This window comes from Marmota flaviventris, chromosome 8, assembly GCF_047511675.1.
Source record: "Marmota flaviventris isolate mMarFla1 chromosome 8, mMarFla1.hap1, whole genome shotgun sequence".
Classification (NCBI taxonomy): Eukaryota; Metazoa; Chordata; class Mammalia; order Rodentia; family Sciuridae; genus Marmota; species Marmota flaviventris.
The window spans coordinates 123580452-123602047 of NC_092505.1; the positions used below are offsets into that span (position 1 = coordinate 123580452).

The window sequence follows — 21596 nt, forward strand, 5'->3', positions numbered from 1 at the left end:
GAAGAAAGGAACTTCTCCCCACCCCACCACCAGACCCAAATCCTGGACACTCTCCTGGGGGCCTGCTGGATCCCCAGAGCCCCTCAATAGTCAGCCGTTCTGTGCTGACAATTGTTTTTTCTGTACCCGATTGTAAGGAAATAAAGACATCAGGAAGAGAAGGCAGATTCCACATTTCATCTTGGAAATGGAAAATCTTCAGGAAAACCAAAAACTGTGTTTTCAGATTTTGGGGATTCTTCACAGGATCATTCTCTAAACACACACACACCATTTCCCTGCATTTTGTAGACGTTGTTTTCTCTCAAAATGCACTTTTTAACTCATATCACCACTCCCCTGATTTTCCCCCAAACCAAGAAATCACTGGATTTCTTATGCTGTGAGTTTCCTTCTGTGTTTTCCCATGGATTTATGAAGACATTCAGCCATAGCATGTCTAGTTCTTCATTTTTCCACCTGCTGCCCCAGTAAACTTCCAAATAGTATGATGGTTGCTACATCTGATTGTATGGTGTTTGTTCTCAGCAGTCTCTTAACCTGTTAAAGAAATTCTCTTCCAATCTTACTTCTTAATGTAAATGAGATGTATGTTTAATTTTATCTGATGTTGTCAGCATGCATTGGAATATATTTTTTAAATAAGTTCATCTGGTGATTTAAACCAATAGACTGATGGAAATGTTTGCTTTACTGCTATTCCACAGTGTTTTCTACCCTTAAATTGTACCCTGATTTTTTTTGTAATGTAAATAAAACTTGTAACATTTGAAATGTTAATTTATTACCATGTTTGCTTCATTTCTATAAAGTAAAATATTACAAAACTGAAGTCAAACGGTCATTTCATTTCAAAACATCAGTAACTATTCAGATTGACCATCGCACCTTGCCAATTATTATCCTTAATTTTTAGTTGTAGCTGAACAGAATACCTTTATTTTATTTATTCATCTATTTTTTTTATGTGTTGCTGAGGATTGAACCCAGTGCCTCCATGGACTAGGCAAGGGTTCTACTGCTGAGCTACAACTCCAACCCCACATTACCAATTCTTTCCTACCTTTTTATTCTTAACATTCTACTCATTCAGTCTAGCCTCAATTTTCAACTGGCTCAAGAATATCCTTTAATAGTTATTTCCACCATGTCCTATGTGTGGTACACTATCTTGGTTCTATAAGTTTGAACATGGTTTTCCATGATAAACTCTCTTAGTATTGTATGCCTGAAAAGGCCAATATTACTCATGTATGAATATTTCTATTTAGTGTCAACATACCTTATATATAATCAGAGATATGATAAATTATTGATAAAGTTGTATTAAGAAATGTAGTGCAAAATAAATTTTAAAAAGAAAAAATGCCATTATTACATATTCATTCTTAAAAATAAAATGTTATATAACTGCTTGAACAATATTCGCCTATTGCCATTTTTGTGGTTGCAAGATAAAAAGTCTGCCAATCAAGTTGTTATTCCTTTATATGTGACTTTTCTACTCATTGTAGTATATTTATAAATTGTCTTATTTTACTTTTTGTGTTCCTTGATTTTTAAATGTTTTTATTATTGCATTATAGTTATACATAAGAGTGGGGTTCATTTTTGACACTCATACATGCATAGAATATAATTGGTTCCATTTTAATACCCAGTACTTCCACTTTCCCTTCCCTCCTTTCTCCCCTGTTCCACTTCCTCTCTACTAGTCTTCCTTCTATTTATTTTTAGCTTTTTTAATCAGTTGCTTTATAGATAATACATAATTATTGAATGCACTATGACATATTCACATATGTACATAGCATAATATGATCAATTTCATTCCACAGTTCCTCCCTTTTCCCATCCCTCCTCCTTCTCCCTCAATTCCCTTCTTCCATTCCACTGATGTCCCAAAGGAAAAAATTAACACCATGAATAAAGAGCTTACAGAATGAAAAAATCTTTACCACTACTCTTCTGACAAGGAATTAATACTTAGAATATATTAAGAACTCAAAATGCTTAATCCCCCCCAAAAATAACAAAATAACCAATCAATAAGTTGGCAAAAAAACTAAACACACTTCTGAAAAGAAGAAATACAAATGACTAACAAACATGAAAAAAAAATTTTCAAAATGTTCAACATCCCTAGAAATCAGGGAAATGTGAGATAGAGGAGTTTGGATTGCTTGAGAATCAAGAAAGACGGAGTCATACCAGTGTGTTGGAAGAATCATCCGAACATATTTTTAAATCATTAGGAATTGGGACAGAATCAATATGGAATACAGTAAAAAGTACTCAAGAAATGAGGGGCAAGAGCCCCAGTGTTGGAATGAGAGTGGAGAGCTGAACGAAGAAAGAGTAGTGGGCAGGATGGGTGTGGTGGCACCCATATTCCCAGAAGATCATCCCAACATCTGATGGTTGAGGCAGGAGGGTCACAAGTTCAAAGCCATCCTCAGCAACTTAGTGAGGCCCTAAGCAACTCAGTGAGACCCTGTCTCTAAACTACAAAAAAGAACAGGGAGTGTGGATCAGTGGTTGAGGTTCCCTGGGTTCAATCCCTGGTACCAAAAAAAAAAAAAATAGTGTGGAATGAATGGCCATTTCTAAAATAATCAATGCATTTGGGGATGAGAAGGATGGTTAATTACCAATGAAATCTAAATATGAGATCCAGGCAGTCTCTTCAACTCATACAATTAGTCTTACATCTCTTGGAGCTAGGGGTAGGAACCTAAGGACCTGACCCACAGTTTACTGAACAGATAGGTTGAATTCTCAAATTAGGCAAGTCTGTGCTGGTGAGGTCACCGCTCTGATTGGGCCCTGAGACATGGGGTAAAGACAACTAGGTGGACAGATTTGAATATCTTGAATTCCCAGACCCCGAGCCTGGAGAACTGGCCTGCTCTTCTCTGTTAATGGTTGACACTGCCTTGCATTAAGTTGACAGAAGCAGCTGCCTGGCAAGGCAACATGCAGCAACCTCAAAATCTACCCTTCACTCCTCTCCACCACAAGGCCAGTAACTAAAGTTAAGGCCAGTAACTAAAGTTAAGGCCAGAATATGGGCCTGTAAACAATGAAGGGGAGGGAAGAAAAGCACATAATTGTGTGTGTGTAGTGTGCCTGCGTGAGTGTGTGCTTGCATGTGTGTGTGTGTGTGCAGGTGTGTGTGTGTGTTCTGCAGGATTCACCCAACATAAACCAGCAGGAATCAAGTATAGAACTGAAGCTGCTGGATATCAGCCTGTTAAAGAGAGAGTTTGGCAATTTAGAAGAATTCTCCTGTAATACAGGAGAGTTTTAACACCCTTGCTAGGACTTTGTTAAGACAGTACTCACATTCTTAAAAGCAACTCTCAGAAGCTTGGAGAAAAGAATGATCCACAGTACATTAAGGATAAATGCTACCAATGCAAATGCAGACTGTAGAAAAATGGAGCAAAGGTTTAGAGAAGCTGGGCGCAGTGTCACACACCTGTAATCCCAGCAGCTCTGGAGGCTGAGGCAGGAAGATCTCGAGTTCAAAGCCAGCCTCAGCTAATTAGTGTGGCCCTAAGCAACTCAGGGAGGCCCTGACTCTAAATAAAATACAACAAAAAAAGGGCTGGAGATGTGTCTCAGTGGTTAAGCACACCTGGGTTCAATCCTCAGTACAAAAAAAAATTTAGAGAAAAGGTATTTTATGGTGGATATACAAGCTAAAGTAGTAAAATGCACCAGCTACTACCATGTCTAGCAGAACTTAGAGGGACACTGGAAATAAGAGCAATAGGAATGCACTTGGAACATGACTGCATGACCAATGTGATTCTGCAACATGTACATTCAGAAAAATGAAAAATTATATCCCATCTGATTCAAATATATAATATGTCAAGATCATTGGACTGTCATGTGTATTAATTAAAACAAATTTTTTTAAAAAAAGGAATGCACTTGGAGATACCCAGTATCATTGATAAGCTCCGAGGGGAATAGGGTGATGGCAGGAGATGCCATTTGCGAGCTGGACTCCTTGTCAGCCAAGTTAATAAAAAGAACTGAGAGACTAAAAATAGAAATTAATGATGGTCAGATCATACCTGACATTAAAACCCAAACACACAACCTCTCCAGCAACTATCCTAGAAGATAAATCATAACCTCTAGAGTAAGACCCCAAAATGGCCAGAACTTGATCATTAACTGTCAAATTCCCTAATCTTCTCTCCCAATTCCAACACAGGACCAACCAGAGAACACTCAATATGCTGTTCCTAAGAGATGGAAAACCATAGCAATCACTTAGAATGTCCACTTCTATTAGCCCACCTCCAGCTTTCCCATGCCAAAAACTTCCAATCAGACACACCTGAAGCCTTCCCTTTATCCATTGCAAACCTCTCCTGACCTCCTGGCTGCCTTTAAATCTCCAGAAAAAGCAAATGATGATCAATGTTTATACCAGCTCAATTCACAATAGCTAAGCTATGGAAACAACCTAGAAGACCTTCAACAGATGAATGGATAAAGAAAATGTGGTACCTACACACAATGGAATATTACTCATCCATAAAGAACAAGGAAAGTATGGCATTTGCCAGTAAATGAGTGGAACTGGAGACTATCATGCTAAGTGAAATAAGCCAATCTCAAAAACCAAAGGCCAAATGTTCGCTCTGATATGCGGATGTTGACTCACAATAAGTGGAGTGCAGGGTGGAGGTTCACTGGATTGGATGGAAAGAATGAGGGGAATGGAGGGGAGTTGGGAATAGAAAAAAAAAGTAGAATGAACCCAACATAACTTTCCTGTGTTTATGTATCAATACACAACCAGTGTTAACTCCACATCATGTACAACCACAAAAGTGGGAAGTTATGCCCCATGTATATATGATATCAAAATACATTCTACTGTCATGTATAACTGAAAAGAACAAATAAAAAAATTTAAAGCAAATGGTGAGGGCTGACTCCCTTGCTATAGCAAGACCTGAATAAATAGCTTCTGTTTGTTCCCATTTGGATGGTGTTCCTTTATTTTCTGTCTTCCCGAATGCCCCATTGATTCAGGGTCTACCCAGCCCAATACACTAGATCAGCACGGGGGTCTAAACTTTCTCTTTGAGTTCCTCATTTGTTTATTCGAAGTTCAAAACCCACGTTTTGTTATCACATCCATTTGTTTGCCATCTTGGTGGAATCAAGCCATTCCGCTTCATCCCCTTTTGCTCTTTTCTCTGTTTCCATGTTGCATTGTACAATCTAAAAGTGTCAAGATGGCTAGAACCTCTTACACAAGGTGCACAGCACCATGTTAATTGACCATTCCCAGCTCTTAGAGCACATTCTGAGTCTAAATTCTCTCCTCTTGCAGGAAAAATGCCTGCTTCTTATATGTTTCTCATTATAATCCTAAATCTTGTGTCTCTTTCTAAGTGGCACAATTTCACCAAGGATGATGTGGACCATCAGTGGCTAATGTGGGGAATGTTTGACTTGAACAAAATTTGAGAGACACCTTAGAAAAGGAAGGGAATAGGATTTCCTCAGATTCAGTAGGTACAACTTTTTCCTTGGGTACACAGAGAAGACTCCAAACAAAATTCTGAGTCAAAATTTCCCTCATTAAAAGATTCTCTAGCCAAAGATAATGAGCCATTTGACAGGTAATATCACACAAGACTCATATCCCTAATAAATATTTCACCTTTGAACGCCAGCTGCCTCCCTAAATTTAGATCTTCCGCTGCCCCTTATCCCCCAATATCCCTCCTTCAGTACTTCCATCAATTCCTTTTTTCAATTCTTCTTGTCCAGGCTCCAACATTCTCCCTTTTCTTTCTCAAAAACCTAAAATGCCAATTGCTTCAAAAGATCCATCTGTTCCATGAATCAAGGATTCGAGCAACTGTAGAATTTAAACCTTGGACCTGCACTGAATTAAGGGCTAATGTGTCCCTTAACACAGACAAGACCAGCAAACATTCATGGAAGAAATTAGATTTCTTTAAAAGAATTTAGATTTCGTCGTGATTCGCATGATCCTGAATCACCTGACTCACAAGAGTTGATACACATATTGGTCATAACCACACATGCTAAATCCTGGATAGCAAAAGCTGATTGGACTGACCCAGAAATGGATCTATGGGTCTCTCTTTCCATAATAAAACTGAGGGTCAAAAGAAAGAGTGAGGGCTGGGGTTATGGCTCAATGGTGGAGCGCTAGCCTAGCACATGAGAAGCTCCAGGATCAATCCTCAGAACCACATAAAAATTAATAAATAAAGTTATTGTGTCCAACTAAAAAAAAAACTATTTAAAAAAAAAGCTGAAGCCAGGTGTGGTGGCTCACACCTATAATCCTAGCTACTGGGGAGGCTGAGGCAAGAGGATCACAAGTTTGAAGTCAGCCTGGGCAATTTAGTGTGATCTGTCTCAAAATAAAAATAAAAAGGGTGGGTATTTAGCTCAGTGGTAAAGCACCTCTGGATTTGATTCCCAGTATTAAAAAAAAAAAAAGGCTGAAAAGTAGACCCAAGTCTCTTAAAAGCCATATCCCAAACATTTCAAATAAAAATTAATCCAAGTGCTAGTATTTCTATATGAAATGCTGCTACAGTTGTAGAGCTTCCTTACTGGAGGAAATGCACTCTATAGGTGGAGGGTGTTTCAAATAATACACATATTCTCTCTATCTCTCAGCCTTTAACTGGAACCCTTGGGCCCTTGACTAAAATTATTCTTCCTGGCTCTGTGATAACATGGCTGGGAATTCAATAGGGAGAGACTTACTTTGCACAATTATAATATTAAATGCACACCAAATGGACTATTTCTTGAGTTTACAAAGGACTCCTTTATTTATATATAAGGCATGTCTCTTCTGTATACACCTTTGCATTCTCTATTATATGTTATGCGTATCTTCCATCAACATAGGGGAAATAATGGGAAAAGAAACTACTAAAATTCAGATTGAACCTACCAAGGCATTACCCAAACTTGTCCAGTATCTCTTGAAGGACTCAAACCTGTGGCTGAAGCCATTATATACAAAGGCATTCTCATATTGTGCATAAGTGCTTGTCACATTCTCATCCTGCTAGGAAGGAAACAAAACAGACAATCGATTTGTTTAAGAAGGAAACAAAACAGACAATCAATTTGCTAAGAACTCTAGTCAATCAGATCCAACACTTCCTGCTAGAACTTGACCCAAATCCTAGCCTGTCATCTGTCCCATCTGAAGTCTCTTGTTTCCCTGCAGTGAATCTCTGCTCTGCTCTTCTCAGTTTACCTCTAGACCAGAACAGTCAATGCCTTTTTGCCTCTACCAAAAGAGGACAGTATCCCAGGAATTCACCAGTGACCCCTCTGATTTTCCCAGTTCCTTGATCAGATCTAAAATTCTTGCCAATCCGTTCTAATACACCATGTGATAACTTCTCCTACGGTGTTCAGAGAACAAGGAAGCCTATAAAAAGGATTGTTTACTTGCCTCCAACCTTAGCAGAAAAGAGACAATAAAGTTTCAAAAGATAAATGTTTTGTCAAATCCTAGTTCATTATTTAGAGTGATCTGTCTGAGGAATGAAAAACAGTCTCTGATAAATTGAAGATTACCGCCAAATATTCTAGAACCCTCACAAAAGACAGTTGAGAGTCTTCTCTTGAAAGGGTGTTAACCCTACTGCAATTGGGGATATGGACCTCCATCAGGGTGACTAGCAATTCAGTTTGCACCACCTCGGCCTCCATCCACACGTGGAAGTCGGTTAGAGCCCAATTTCAAGACCTAAGCCTATAAAACTCTTAAAACAGGAAAAGCTTCATGACATTGGATTTGGATATGATTTCTTGGATGTGACACCAAAGGTACAACAAAAGTAAAATAGATTAATTGGATGGCAACAAAATGAAAACTTTCTATGCAACCAAGAACATGATCAAGGGAAAGACAACCTACAAAATGAGAGAAAATATCTTCCAATTATATCATAATTAGGGGTTAGTATCTAGAATATATAAAGAAGTCCTACAACTTACCAACAGCTTAAGGCCACCTTTGAATGCTTTCCTAGAAAGGCTTTTCATGACCATTACTCAGGAGATTTCATCTATTGAAAGGGATGTCAGAGGAAAAGCTGCTCTTAAACTTCACTGGAAAGGATCTTATCAGGTACTGTTCACAATAAATTCAGCAAACAGTCTGTCCTTGTGTTCATGTCAGAGCCAATTCAGAATTCCATGGAACTGAAAAACTACTCCATAGGTAACATCAAATTCAGGATTGTAGAATCCCATTTGAAAGCACAAAGTTAATCTAAGACTCTCAGAATAAGCAGATGAACTTGGATGGCCACGATTTCTGCCACAGACATCAAATAAAGAGTCCTGTCTAATTCCTGCTTTGTCTTATCTGCTTGCTTATCTTTATTTTTTTCCTCATTTTTCTATAGGCCCTGGTGTCAGGACACTCCTGTTTTATATGACACAGTAGCAAAATGATCACAAATATCTTGTAATCCAGTTGAATATGAAAATGAATAAACCTAAGTAGAGAAGACTGGAGTGTCTACATTTCCCTGAACTGATCCACCTCTCCAAGAGAATGCTCAAAAGTAGGGGAAGGGATTAAGACATTTAATATACAAATTGACAATGACCAGATCACATATGACGCCAGAACTCTGATTCACAACCACCATAGCATTCAGCCCTACAAACCAAACAACCTCTGCAGTAATCAACTCATGAAACCAAACTACAACTTCTAAAGGCAACTGGCTCAAAATGGTCAGCACTGAGCTCGGTGTGGTGGCACACACCTGTAATCCCAGCAACCCAGGAGGCTGAGGCAGGAGGATCACAAATTCAAAGCCAGTCTCAGCCATTTAGCAAGGCTTGAAGCAATTCAGAGAGGCCCTAAGCAAATCGGCAAGACCCTGTCTCTGAATAAAATATTTTAAAAAGGGCTGGGGATGTGGCTTAGTGGTTAAATGCCAATGTCCAATACCAAAAAAATATATAAAATAAAATTAGCATTGTTCAGTGACTGTAAGGCAGGGAGAAGAATTTCAGCCCCATCTCAAAGAAGTTAATATCTCAGACACCACTACATGTTTTGAGATTCAGTTTCATAATTATTGCAGTATCAACAGTGCCCTTTTTAGCCATATGATTCTATTTCTTGTTTTGTTTATTCTTTTTCTATAAGTTTAATTGTCTACATATGCCAAGAACTTCATACTTGTGTAGTATGATCTCAATGAGAATATATGAAGAATCAGGAGATCTCAGAGAAGTCAAAAGAGATGGCAGGAATGTTTGCATTAAAGGATATGACCATCCCACATCCCGGGAATTCATTTAGAGCCTATATATTCTAAGTATACTCACACACTTTTTTTTTTAAATCCAGAGACTTTTAACCACTGAGCCACTTTCCCTTTTTTATTTTATTTTATTTTATTTTATTTTTTGAGGCAGGGTCTCCCTAAGTTGCTTAGGGCCTGGAAGGGGTTTAGTGAAGAGTGTTTGTTTTAAGATAGAAAAGCTTTACCTCTCAATTATACATTGAAGATATTGATTCAATAGCTAGCATTTTGAGAGGAAGATAAATGTGACAATTAGGGCAGAGATGGAAGAATTGCTGAAGAGAGTTCTCAAGGAGGCAAGACGCAATGAGATAGTTTACACAGGTGAAGGGAATAGCTCTGGCTAGAACATGGATAATTTGGCAGGGAAAAGCAGAGCAGGCAGAATATATACTCCCCATGCATCTTGGTAGGTAGATGTGATTATGGCAATTTTGGGAAATCTCCTGATTGCTTTCATTGACTCTGTGTAAAGGAAACAAGGGGACCATCTAGGAGTGAGCATGAGAGATGAAATAGAGGAGGCTTGAGAAAAGAGGAGAAAGTAGGCAAAATTCATCGAGGAAAGTTAAGTGACTGGACTTGAGCAATACAGTTAAATCCCTAGCAAGCATTAGGAATCCACTAACGGAATCCATCACATTTACACAGACATCATTCAATGGAGTTGAGTGGTTTTTTTCTCCTAACAGATTAGAGGCCGATATATTTGACCTGCTAAGCAGTACAAAGGGAAAGGATACAAAGTTATAAACATGGCAGTGACTATCATGTTGCCCATGGAATCTAAGTTCCAGAAAAGGAGGGAAATGTGAAGATGAGGGTGTCAGCTTCAGTGAAAATATGATAGAAGAAATGGATTTTTCCCCCCAGGAGGGCTGAGACAGATCAAGTTTGGATATTTGAAAGACTGAACTAGGAGGTTAGAAGTGGCACTCTGAAAATAAAATGTTTGAAATTGTGATTATACAGGGGAAACAACTAGGAGTAATGCAAGGTCAAGCATATAAGTCTTACAGGAGAGAGGACAAAAGTGTTAAAAGGAAAGAGGACTTAGAGGTCACCTTTCAGGAAAAGTCTATGAGAATATTCAAATAACCACAAAGTATACCAGAAGTAGAACTGTAAGAATAAAGGGAATCAGGTAATAAGGTCATCAAAGACTATAGGAGAGCCATAGACACTTGATTAGACATCTGATAACTAAATGGTGTGTAGTATTCTGAGACCCAATTTTTTAAAGTAAAAAAAAAAATAGAAGAGAGGAATATTTTATAGAAAATATAAAAAATAATTGCCAATAATTATATGAAAAAAAATGATGTGGCCACACAGGTAATCAGAAATGCAAAATAAAAACACAGGGTAGCACTTTACTATACCAAGTTGGAAAAGATTAAAAATCCGCAATAAGAAATGCTTGCAAGGCAAGTAACCCAGTCGATAAATGGGTAAATAAATTGTACAGACACTTCTCAAAAGAAGTATGAAGGGTCAACAATTATATGAAAAATGTTCAACATTTTTAGCCATCAGGGAAATGCACATCAGGGTAGGGGATGTCGCTCAGCAGCACAGCACTTGCTTAGCACCAGCAAGGCCCTGGGTTGGATAATCCGCACCACATAAAAATAAATAAATAAACGGAAATGCACATCAAAACTACACTGAGCAGTGGTGTATGCCTGCAATCCCAGCTGCTAGGGAGGCTGAGGCAGAAAGATTGTGAGTTCAAATCCAGCCTCAGCAACTTAATGAGGCCCTTAGCAACTTAGTGAGACCCTGTCTCTAAACAGAATACAAATAAGGACCTGGGGATGTGGCTCAGTGGTTAAAGGCCCCTGGGTTCGATCCCCAGTACAAAAACAAGAAAACCTATACTGAGATTCCATCTTACTTCAGTTAGAAGTGCAGCCATCAAGAATACAAACAATAAATGCTGGTGAGGATGGGATGACAGGGTAAGAAACTCTTACACACTGCTGGTGGAAATATAAATTAGTACAGCCACGATGGAAATCAGTATGGGGGTTCTTCAAAAGGATAAAAATAAATCTTCCATTTGATCCAGCTATACCACTTTTGGGTATTTATCAAAAACTAAAAAATAAAGACAGCACATTTTACAGATAACATGCATACCATGTTTATTGCAGCACAATTCACATTAGCCAAGTTATGGAATCAACCAAGGTGTCTGTCAACAGATAAATGGAGAAAGAAAATTTATATATATATATATATATATACACACACACACACACACACACACACATATATGCACAAACACACAATGCAGTTTTATTCAGACGTAAAGAATAACAAATATGTCACTTGCAGAAAAATGGATGAAACTGGAGACCATAATTTTTTTGAGTGAATAAGTCAAAATCAGAGAGAAAAGTACCATGTGTTTTCTCCCATGTATGGAAACTAGGAGGGAAAAAAAGGACCCCATGAAATTAGAAGGGAGATAGGAGAGTAGAGAGAAGGGATCAGGGGAGAAAAGAAGGAACAGTGAGGGAAGCACTGGGGAATGAAATTGATCCAATTATGGTTTTGTGTGTGTACAAATAAGCCACAGTGAAAGTTGCCATTCTGTACATTTTATATGCACTGATGAATGGAAGAAAAGCAGGCAGGCCAGCAGACAGGCAGGCATATGAGAGATAAATGTTTGTAAGAATGTAGTGAAATTGAAACACATTGGGCTCCCGCGAATGTAAACCAAGAAAAAAAAAAACATTGGAAATAAACAGGGTAGACACACATGTTAATATGAAAGGCACACACAGTACCAAATCAGTGATTGTTAGGTGTGCACAATAAATACATAAATTAAGTATATTTGATTTAAAGTCACGATTGCATTTGATTCTACAACCAACATAAATGAAGTGTTTAATTTTGGGAAATTTTGCTTTACCACTTAGAGCCTCAGCTGTTGTAAGGGGGAAAAAAAGATCATATCTGGCGAGACCGCGGTGAGGAAGTACCAAGGATTGAAACCAGGGGTAACAATTTAACCACTGAGCCACATCCCCAGCCCTTTGTTTTTTGAGACAGGTCTCTCTAAATTGCTTAAGATCTCTTTAAATTGCTGAGGCTGGCTTTAAACTTGGGATCCTCTGGTTTCAACTGGCCAAATCGCCCGGATTACAGACATGCACCACTACGCCTAGAAAATCATTTTTTAAAACAGTAAAATGGTGGACATATAAGTGCTCGATAAAAAGAAAAAAATTTAATTGTATTGCTTTAATTTTAATAATGCAATTAACAATTTTATTACAGGCCTTAACCTTCAGGAACAAACTGCCATAAAGCTTTTCATTTTAGTATTTAAAAAGCACTTTTCCTAAAAGAAAAATCTACATTTTTCATTTATTCTTAAGATAAAAAGATTGTCAAACATTAAAAAGAATTTCAGGCCGGGCATGGTGGTGCAAGCCTGCAATCCCAGCAACTCAGCAGGCTGAGGAAAGAGGATCAGGAGTTCAAAGTCAATCGCAGCAACAGTAAGGCTCTAAACAACCTAGAGAGACCCTACCTCTAAATAAAATACATAAAGAGCTGGGGATGTGGCTCAGTGATCCAGTGCCCCTGAGTTCAAAGTACCTCCCCTTCCATTCCAAAAATAATAATTATAATAAATTCAGAATAGGAATGTAGCTCAGGGGTAGAATGCTTGCTTAGCATGTGTAAGTTCCTGAGTTCAATCCCCAGGATCAGAAAGAACAAACGGAGGGGGGGGGGGTGGACTTTAAGGAGCCTTTGGGTGGGTTGGCGGTTGGGGATTACTAGGTGCAGGGGTCTTTTTGAGTGTTTTCCCCAGAATCCTGGAAAGCATGAATTCTAACATTAGCCATCTTGAAATTCTATGCCTGTTTTTATCCCTCCACCCAAGAAACACCAGTGATTCTGGCCCCCAAGGGCCCAGACAGGTATTTCCCCACAGAGACACGCCACAGCCAAAGCTATTACCCAGCCGACTCCTCCCATCTAGGGGCGGAGCTCCGTAGGGGCGGAGCTAAGCGTGACACTGGTACTTGGGTTGCGCAGGCAATATAATTGGCCCTCCAGGGCGCATCCGGGTCAGTGCAAAGGAGCAAGGTTCCAAAGTGGGACGCCAAGCTCAGCAGCGGGCGCAGATCCACAGAAGCTAGGACTGCTGCCCACGCGAAAGCTTAGCGCACCTCACCTATCCTCCGGACCTGACTGTCACCGCGCGCAGCACCGCCCCGCCTGCGCCCCGCACTCACTTTGCCCCGAAACGGGAGCATCCACCACAGCGCCCTCGACATGGTGGGCATTCGTCCACGCAGCCCCAGCGCCTGCCCTGCGCCCTGGGGGGGACCACAGCCTGAAGGACCTGGCCCTGCCAAGCGCCGCCGACTAGACGACCCTGCAGACCCCGCAGAGCCCCCGGCGGCACCCAACGTGCAAAACTCTGCAGCAGCAGCCAACGCCACCGCGCTCCCCTCCGTGGTGGTTCTGGCCGCGGGCTGCTCCTTACAGGTACCCATGGACGATGGCGACCTGGTGCTACAACCTGCGCCAACCTCGGTCCTGCAAGTCAATCTCCAAGGACACAACCTCATTCTGATCCCTGAGGGCCTCTTGGGAGCCAGGGACCAACGCCCAGGAGGCCAGGGAGACTGTCCTGAAGACCCGGAACTGGGCGCCGTCCTGAGACCCCTCGGTGAGAACATGGTCGTCGAGCAGGGATTCTTCTGCGAATTTATCCCAGATATCGTCAGAAAAATAGAGGCCTTCGAGGAGCAATGGATGGACCCTCCAGCCGGCCAGCAGGGGCCCATCCCATATCTCCCTGCTTGGGCCCCCACCCCTAGTCCAGTGAGGCGCTCTTCTAATCCCGCCTACGACGTGGATTTCCACCTTATGAGGCCCTTCCCCACCTCACCGCTGCAACCTCTACCTCCCTCTCCAAGTTCAAGTCCCCAGGCGCGTCCACAGCGCTCTCCAGGCCCTAGGAGCAAAGCCTGCAGACGTCTGTTCTAGGAAGAAAGGAACTTCTCCCCACCCCACCACCGGACCCAACTCCTGGACACTCTCCTGGGGGGCCTGCTGCATCCCCAGAGCCCCTCAATAGTCAGCAGTTCTGTGCTGACAATTGTTTTTTCTGTACCCGATTGTAAGGAAATAAAGACATCAGGAAGAGAAGGCAGATTCCACATTTCATCTTGGAAATGGAAAATCTTCAGAGAAACCAAAAACTGTGTTTTCAGATTTTGGGGATTCTTCACAGGATCATTCTCTAAACACACACACACCATTTCCCTGCATTTTGTAGACGTTGTTTTCTCTCAAAATGCACTTTTTAACTCATATCACCACTCCCCTGATTTTCCCTCAAACCAAGAAATCACTGGATTTCTCATGCTGTGAGTTTCCTTCTGTGTTTTCCCATGGATTTATGAAGACATTCAGCCATAGCATGTCTAGTTCTTCATTTTTCCACCTGCTGCCCCAGTGAACTGCCAAATACTATGATGGTTGCTACATCTGATTGTATGGTGTTGGTTCTCAGCAGTCTCTTAACCTGTTGAAGAAATTCTCTTCCAATCTTACTTCTTAATGTAAATGAGATTTATGTGGAATTTTATCAGATGTTGTCAGCATGCATTGGAATATATTTTTTAAATAAGTTCATCTGGTGATTTAAACCAATAGACTGATGGAAATGTTTGCTTTACTGCTATTCCACAGTGTTTTCTACCCTTAAATTGTACCCTGATTTTTTTGTAATGTAAATAAAACTTGTAACATTTGAAATGTTAATTTATTACCATCTTGGCTTCATTTCTATAAAGTAAAATATTACAAAACTGAAGTCAAACGGTCATTTCATTTCAAAACATCAGTAACTATTCAGATTGACCACCGCACCTTACCAATTATTATTTTCAATTTTTAGTTGTAGCTGAACAGAATACCTTTATTTTATTTATTCATCTATTTTTTTTATGTGATGCTGAGGATTGAACCCAGTGCCTCCATGGACTAGGCAAGGGTTCTACTGCTGAGCTACAACTCCAACCCCACATTACCAATTCTTTCCTACCTTTTTATTCTTAACATTCTACTCATTCAGTCTAGCCTCAATTTTCATCTGGCTGAAGAATATCCTTTAATAGTTATTTCCACCATGTCCTATGTGTGGTAAACTGTCTTGGTTCTATAAGTTTGAACATGGTTTTCCATGATAAACCCCTTAATATTGTATGCCTGAAAAGGCCAATATTACTCATGTATGAACATTTCTATTTAGTGTCAACATACCTTATATATAATCAGAGATATGATAAATTGTTCTATAATGGTGTCTTAAGAATTGTAATGCAAAATAAATTTAAAAAGAAAAAAATGCCATTATTACATATTTTTTCTTAAATATAAAATGATATATAACTGCTTGAACAATATTCGCCTATTGCCATTTTTGTGGTTGCAAGATAAAAAGTCTGCCAATCAAGTTGTTATTCCTTTTATATGTGACTTTTCTACTCATTGTAGTATATTTTTAAATTGTCTTATTTTACACTTTGTGTACCTTGATTTTTAAATGTTTTTATTATTGCATTATAGTTATACATAAGAGTGGGGTTCATTTTTGACACTCATACATGCATAGAATATAATTGGTTCCATTTTAATACCCAGTACTTCCACTTTCCCTTCCCTCCTCTCTGCCCTGTTCCTCTTCCTCTCTACTAGTCTTCCTTCTATTTATTTTAGCTTTTTTAATCAGTTGCTTTATAGATAATACATAATTATAGAATGCACTATGACATATTCACATATGTACATAGCATAATATGATCAATTTCATTCCACAGTTCCTCCCTTTTCCCATCCCTCCTCCTTCTCCCTCAATTCCCTTCTTCCATTCCACTGATGCCCCAAGGAAAAAATTAAGAGCATGAATAAAGAGCTTACAGAATGAGAAAATCTTTACCACTACTCTTCTGACAGGGAATTAATACTTAGAATATATTAAGAACTCAAAAAGCTTAATCCCCCAAAAAAATCACAAAATAACCAATCAATAAGTGGGCAAAAGAACTAAACACACTTCTGAAAAGAAGAAATACAAATGACTAACAGACATGAAAAAAAAATGTTCAACATCCCTAGAAATCAGGGAAATGGGAGATACAGGAGTTTGGATTGCTTGAGAATCATGAAAGACGGAGTCATACCAGTGTGTTGGAAGAATCATCCAAACATATTTTTAAATCATTAGGAATTGGGACAGAATCAATATGGAATACAGTAAAAAACACTCAAGAAATGAGGGGCAAGAGCCCCAGTGTTGGAATGAGAGTGGAGAGCTGAACGAAGAAAGAGTAGTGGGCAGGATGGGTGTGGTGGCACCCATATTCCCAGAAGATCATCCCAACATCTGAAGGTTGAGGCAGGGGGGTCACAAGTTCAAAGCCATCCTCAGCAACTTAGTGAGGCCCTAAGCAACACAGTGAGACCCTGTCTCTAAACTACAAAAAAGAACAGGGAGTGTGGATCAGTGGTTGAGGTTCCCTGGGTTCAATCCCTGGTACCAAAAAAAAAAAAATAGTGTGGAATGAATGGCCATTTCTAAAATAATCAGTGCATTTGGGGATGAGAAGGATGGTTAATTACCAATGAAATCTAAATATGAGATCCAGGCAGTCTCTTCAACTCATACAATTAGTCTTACATCTCTTGGGGCTAGGGGTAGGAACCTAAGCACCTGACCCACAGTTTACTGAACAGATAGGTTGAATTCTCAAATTAGGCAAGTCTGTGCTGGTGAGGTCACCGCTCTGATTGGGCTCTGAAACATGGGGTAAAGACAACTAGGTGGACACATTTGAATACCTTGAATTCCCAGACCCCAAGCCTGGAGAACTGGCCTGCTCTTCTCTGTTAATGGTTGACACTGCCTTGCATTAAGTTGACAGAAGCAGCTGCCTGGCAAGGCAACATGCAGCAACCTCAAAATCTACCCTTACCTCCTCTCCACCACAAGGCCAGTAACTAAAGTTAAGGCCAGAATATGGCCTGTAAACAATGAAGGGGAGGGAAGAAAAGCACATACTTGTGTGTATGTACGTGTGCCTGCGCGAGTGTGTGCATGCATGTGTGTGTGTGTGTGCGGGTGTGTGTGTGTGTTCTGCAGGATTCACCCAACATAAACCAGCAGGAATCAAGTATAGAACTGAAGCTGCTGGATATCAGCCTGTTAAAGAGAGAGTTTGGATATTTAGAAGAATTCTCCTGTAATACAGGAGAGTTTTAAAACCCTGGCTAGGACTTTGTTAAGACAGTACTCATTCTTAACATTCTTAAAAGCAACTCTCAGAAACATGGAGAAAAGAATGATCCACAATACGTTAAGGAGAAATGCTACCACTGCAAATGCAGACTGTAGAAAAATGGAGCAAAGGTTTAGAGAAGCTGGGTGCAGTGTCACACACCTGTAATCCCAGCAGCTCTGGAGGCTGAGGCAGGAAGATCTCGAGTTCAAAGCCAGCCTCAGCTAATTAGTGTGGCCCTAAGCAACTCAGGGAGGCCCTGACTCTAAATAAAATACAACAAAAAAAGGGCTGGGGATGTGTCTCAGTGGTTAAGCACACCTGGGTTCAATCCTCAGTACAAAAAAAACAATTTAGAGACACACGTCACCCCAATTGGAGTAGGGGCAGAGCAGAGCCTTCGCCTGCACCCGGAACAGGCCCAGCGGCCCGCCAGCGCGGTAGTCATGTCACCCCGATTGGAGTAGGGACAGAGCAGAGCCGCCGCCCTCGCCTGCAAGGTAGGCAGACCTTTGACCGACTGGCAGAACAGGCCCAGGGGTCCGAGGGCGTGGTAGACACGTCACACCAATTGGAGGAGGGGCAGAGCAGAGCCGCTACCCGCACCTGCAAAGTAGGCAGACCTGCGACCGACCGGCAGAACAGGCCCAGCCGCCCGTCATCGTGGTAGACAGATCACCCCAATTGGAGGAGGAGCACAGCTGCTGCCTGCCCCTGCAATGGAGACTTTTCAACTATACAAGAGCAATATAAATATATAGGGGGAAAATTTCAAAAAAACAACAGTTTCACCAAGCAGAAAGAAACACGAGAAGTATGAAAAGACAAGGAAAGAAAGGACCACAAACAATGCAGGTCAACTCAACTTTAGAAGAGGTAATAGCTGCAGCAGATGGAATGTCAGATAAAGAATTCAGGATATACATGCTTCAGATGATCTGGAGTCTCAAGGAAGACATTAGACAGCAAAATCAGACAATGAAAGATCCCTTCCACAATGAATTACATAAACAAATCCAGGAAGCAAAAGATCAACTATACAGGGAAATAGAGGTTATAAAAAACAGACAAACAGAAATCCTAGAAATGCGGGAAGCAATAAACCAACTTAAAAACTCAATTGAGAATACTACCAGCAGAGTAGAACACTTAGAAGATAGAACATCAGACAATGAAGACAAAGTATTTCAACTTGAAAAGAACATAGACAGCTCAGCAAGACTGTTAAGAAACCATGAGCAGAACATCCAAGAAATATGGGATAACATAAAGAGACCAAACTTAAGAGTCATTGGGATACAGGAAGGTATAGAGGTCCAAACCAAAGGAATGAGCAATCTATTAAATGAAAAAATACGAGAAAACTTCCCAGACTTGAAGAATGAGACAGAATCCCAAATCCTAGAAGCCTACAGGACGCCGAATGTGCAAATCATAAGAGATCCACACCTAGACACATTATAATGAAGATGCCCAACACAGAGAATAAGGAGAGAATTTTAAAAGCTACAAGAGAAAGGAAGCAGACTACATTTAGGGGTAAGCCAATCAGGATAACAGCTGATCTTTCAACACAGACTCTGAAAGCTAGAAGATCCTGGAATAACATATTTCAAACACTGAAAGAAAATGGGTTCCAACCAAGAATTGTGTATCCAGCGAAATTAAGCTTCAGGATGGAAGATGAAATTAAAACCTTCCACGATAAACAAAAGTTAAAAGAATTTGCAGGTAGAAAACCATATCTTCAAAACATCATCGGCAAAACATTACAGGAAGAGGAAATGGAAAATAACAATGAAAACCAACAGTGGGGGGTAGGACAGTAAAGGGGGGAAAATTAATCAAAGAGGAAAACAAACCATGTTTAGTAACATAAATAAACAAATATGGCTGGAAGAACAACCCATATCTCAATAATAACCCTAAATGTTAATGGCTTAAACTCACCAATTAAGAGACACACGCTAGTAGAATGGATCACAAAACAAGACCCAACAATATGCTGCCTACAGGAGATGCATTTGATAGGAAAAGACATACACAGACTGAAGGTGAAAGGTTGGGAAAAATCATATCACTCATATGGGCTTCGGAAACAAGCAGGAGTGTCCATACTCATATCAAATAAAATAGATTTCAAGCCAAAGTTAATCAAAAGGGATAAAGAGGGACACTACATACTGCTCAAGGGAACCATACACCAACAAGACATAACAATCATAAATATATAGGCCCCAACAATGGTGCAGCTATGTTCATCAAACAAACTCTTCTCAAGTTCAAGAGTCTAATAGACCACCATACAATAATCATGGGAGACTTCAACACACCTCTCTCACCACTGGACAGATCTTCCAAACAAAAGTTGAATAAGGAAACTATAGAACTCAATAACACAATTAATAACCTAGACTTAATTGGCATATATAGAATATACCACCCAACATCAAGCAGTTACACTTTTTTCTCAGCAGCACATGAATCCTTCTCAAAAATAGATCATATATTATGTCACAGGGCAACTCTTAGACAATATAAAGGAGTAGAGATAATACCATGCATCTTATCTGATCATAATGGAATGAAACTGAAAATCAACGATAAAAGAAGGAAGGAAAAATCATGCATCACTTGGAGAATGAACAATAGGTTACTGAATGATCAATGGGTTATAGAAGACATCAAGGAGGAAATTAAAAAATTCTTAGAGATAAATGAAAACACAGACACAACATATCGGAATCTATGGGACCCCATTGAAAGCAGTTCTAAGAGGAAAATTCGTTGCTTGGAGTTCATTCCTTAAAAAAAGAAAAAAACAACAAATAAATGATCTCATACTTCATCTCAAAATCCTAGAAAAAGAAGAGCAAAACAACAGCAAAAGAAGTAGAAGGCAAGAAATAATTAAAATCAGAGCTGAAATTAATGAAATCGAAACAAAAGAAACAATTGAAAAAATTGACAAAACTAAAAGTTGGTTCTTTGAAAAAATAAATAAAATCGACAGACCCTTAGCCATGCTAACGAAGAGAAGACGAGAGAGAACTCAAATTCTAGCATACGGGATGAAAAAGGCAATATCACCACAGACACTTCAGAAATACAGAAGATAATCAGAAATTATTTTGAATCCTTATACTCCAATAAAATAGAAGATAGTGAAGGCATCGATAAATTTCTTAAGTCATATGATCTGCCCAGATTGAGTCAGGAGGATATAGACAACCTAAACAGACCAATATCAATTGAGGAAATAGAAGAAACCATCAAAAGACTACCAACTAAGAAAAGCCCAGGACAGGATGGGTATACAGCAGAGTTTTACAAAACCTTGAAAGAGAAAGCAATCACGAAATTCATATGGAAAAATAAAAGACCCAGAATAGCAAAAACAATGCTAAGCAGGAAGTGTGAATCAGGCGGTATAGCGATACCAGACTTCAAACTATACTACAGAGCAATAGTAACAAAAACAGCATGGTACTGGTACCAAAACGGGCGGGTGGACCAATGGTACAGAATAGAGGACACAGAAACCAATCCACAAAACTACAACTATCTTATATTTGATAAAGGGGCTAAAAGCATGCAATGGAGGAAGGATAGCATCTTCAACAAATGGTGCTGGGAAAACTGGAAATCCATATGCAACAAAATGAAACTGAATCCCTTTCTCTCGCCATGCACAAAAGTTAACTCAAAATGGACAAAGGAGCTTGATATCAAATCAGAGACTCTGCGTCTGATAGAAGAAAAAGTTGGCTACGATCTACATAGTATGGGGTCGGGCTCCAAATTCCTCAATAGGACACCCATAGCACAAGAGTTAATAACTAGAATCAACAAATGGGACTTACTCAAATTAAAAAGTTTTTTCTCAGCAAAAGAAACAATAAGAGAG

The 21596-nt window shown here is 39.7% G+C and overlaps 1 protein-coding gene across 1 annotated transcript; it reads left to right on the forward strand.

Moving 5' to 3' along the window:
• The first annotated feature begins 13673 nt into the window (after positions 1-13673).
• LOC139706676 (proline-rich protein 23B-like) lies at positions 13674-14393 on the forward strand. Its single transcript, XM_071614931.1, has one exon. It carries the CDS (start codon positions 13674-13676, stop codon positions 14391-14393), a length of 720 nt encoding a protein of 239 aa, XP_071471032.1.
• The last annotated feature ends 7203 nt before the right edge of the window (positions 14394-21596 follow it).

What these genes read in the sequence shown, in the direction of transcription:
- LOC139706676 (XM_071614931.1), top strand. Translation starts at nt 13,674, where the DNA reads ATGGTGGGCATTCGTCCACGCAGCCCCAGCGCCTGCCCTGCGCCCTGG.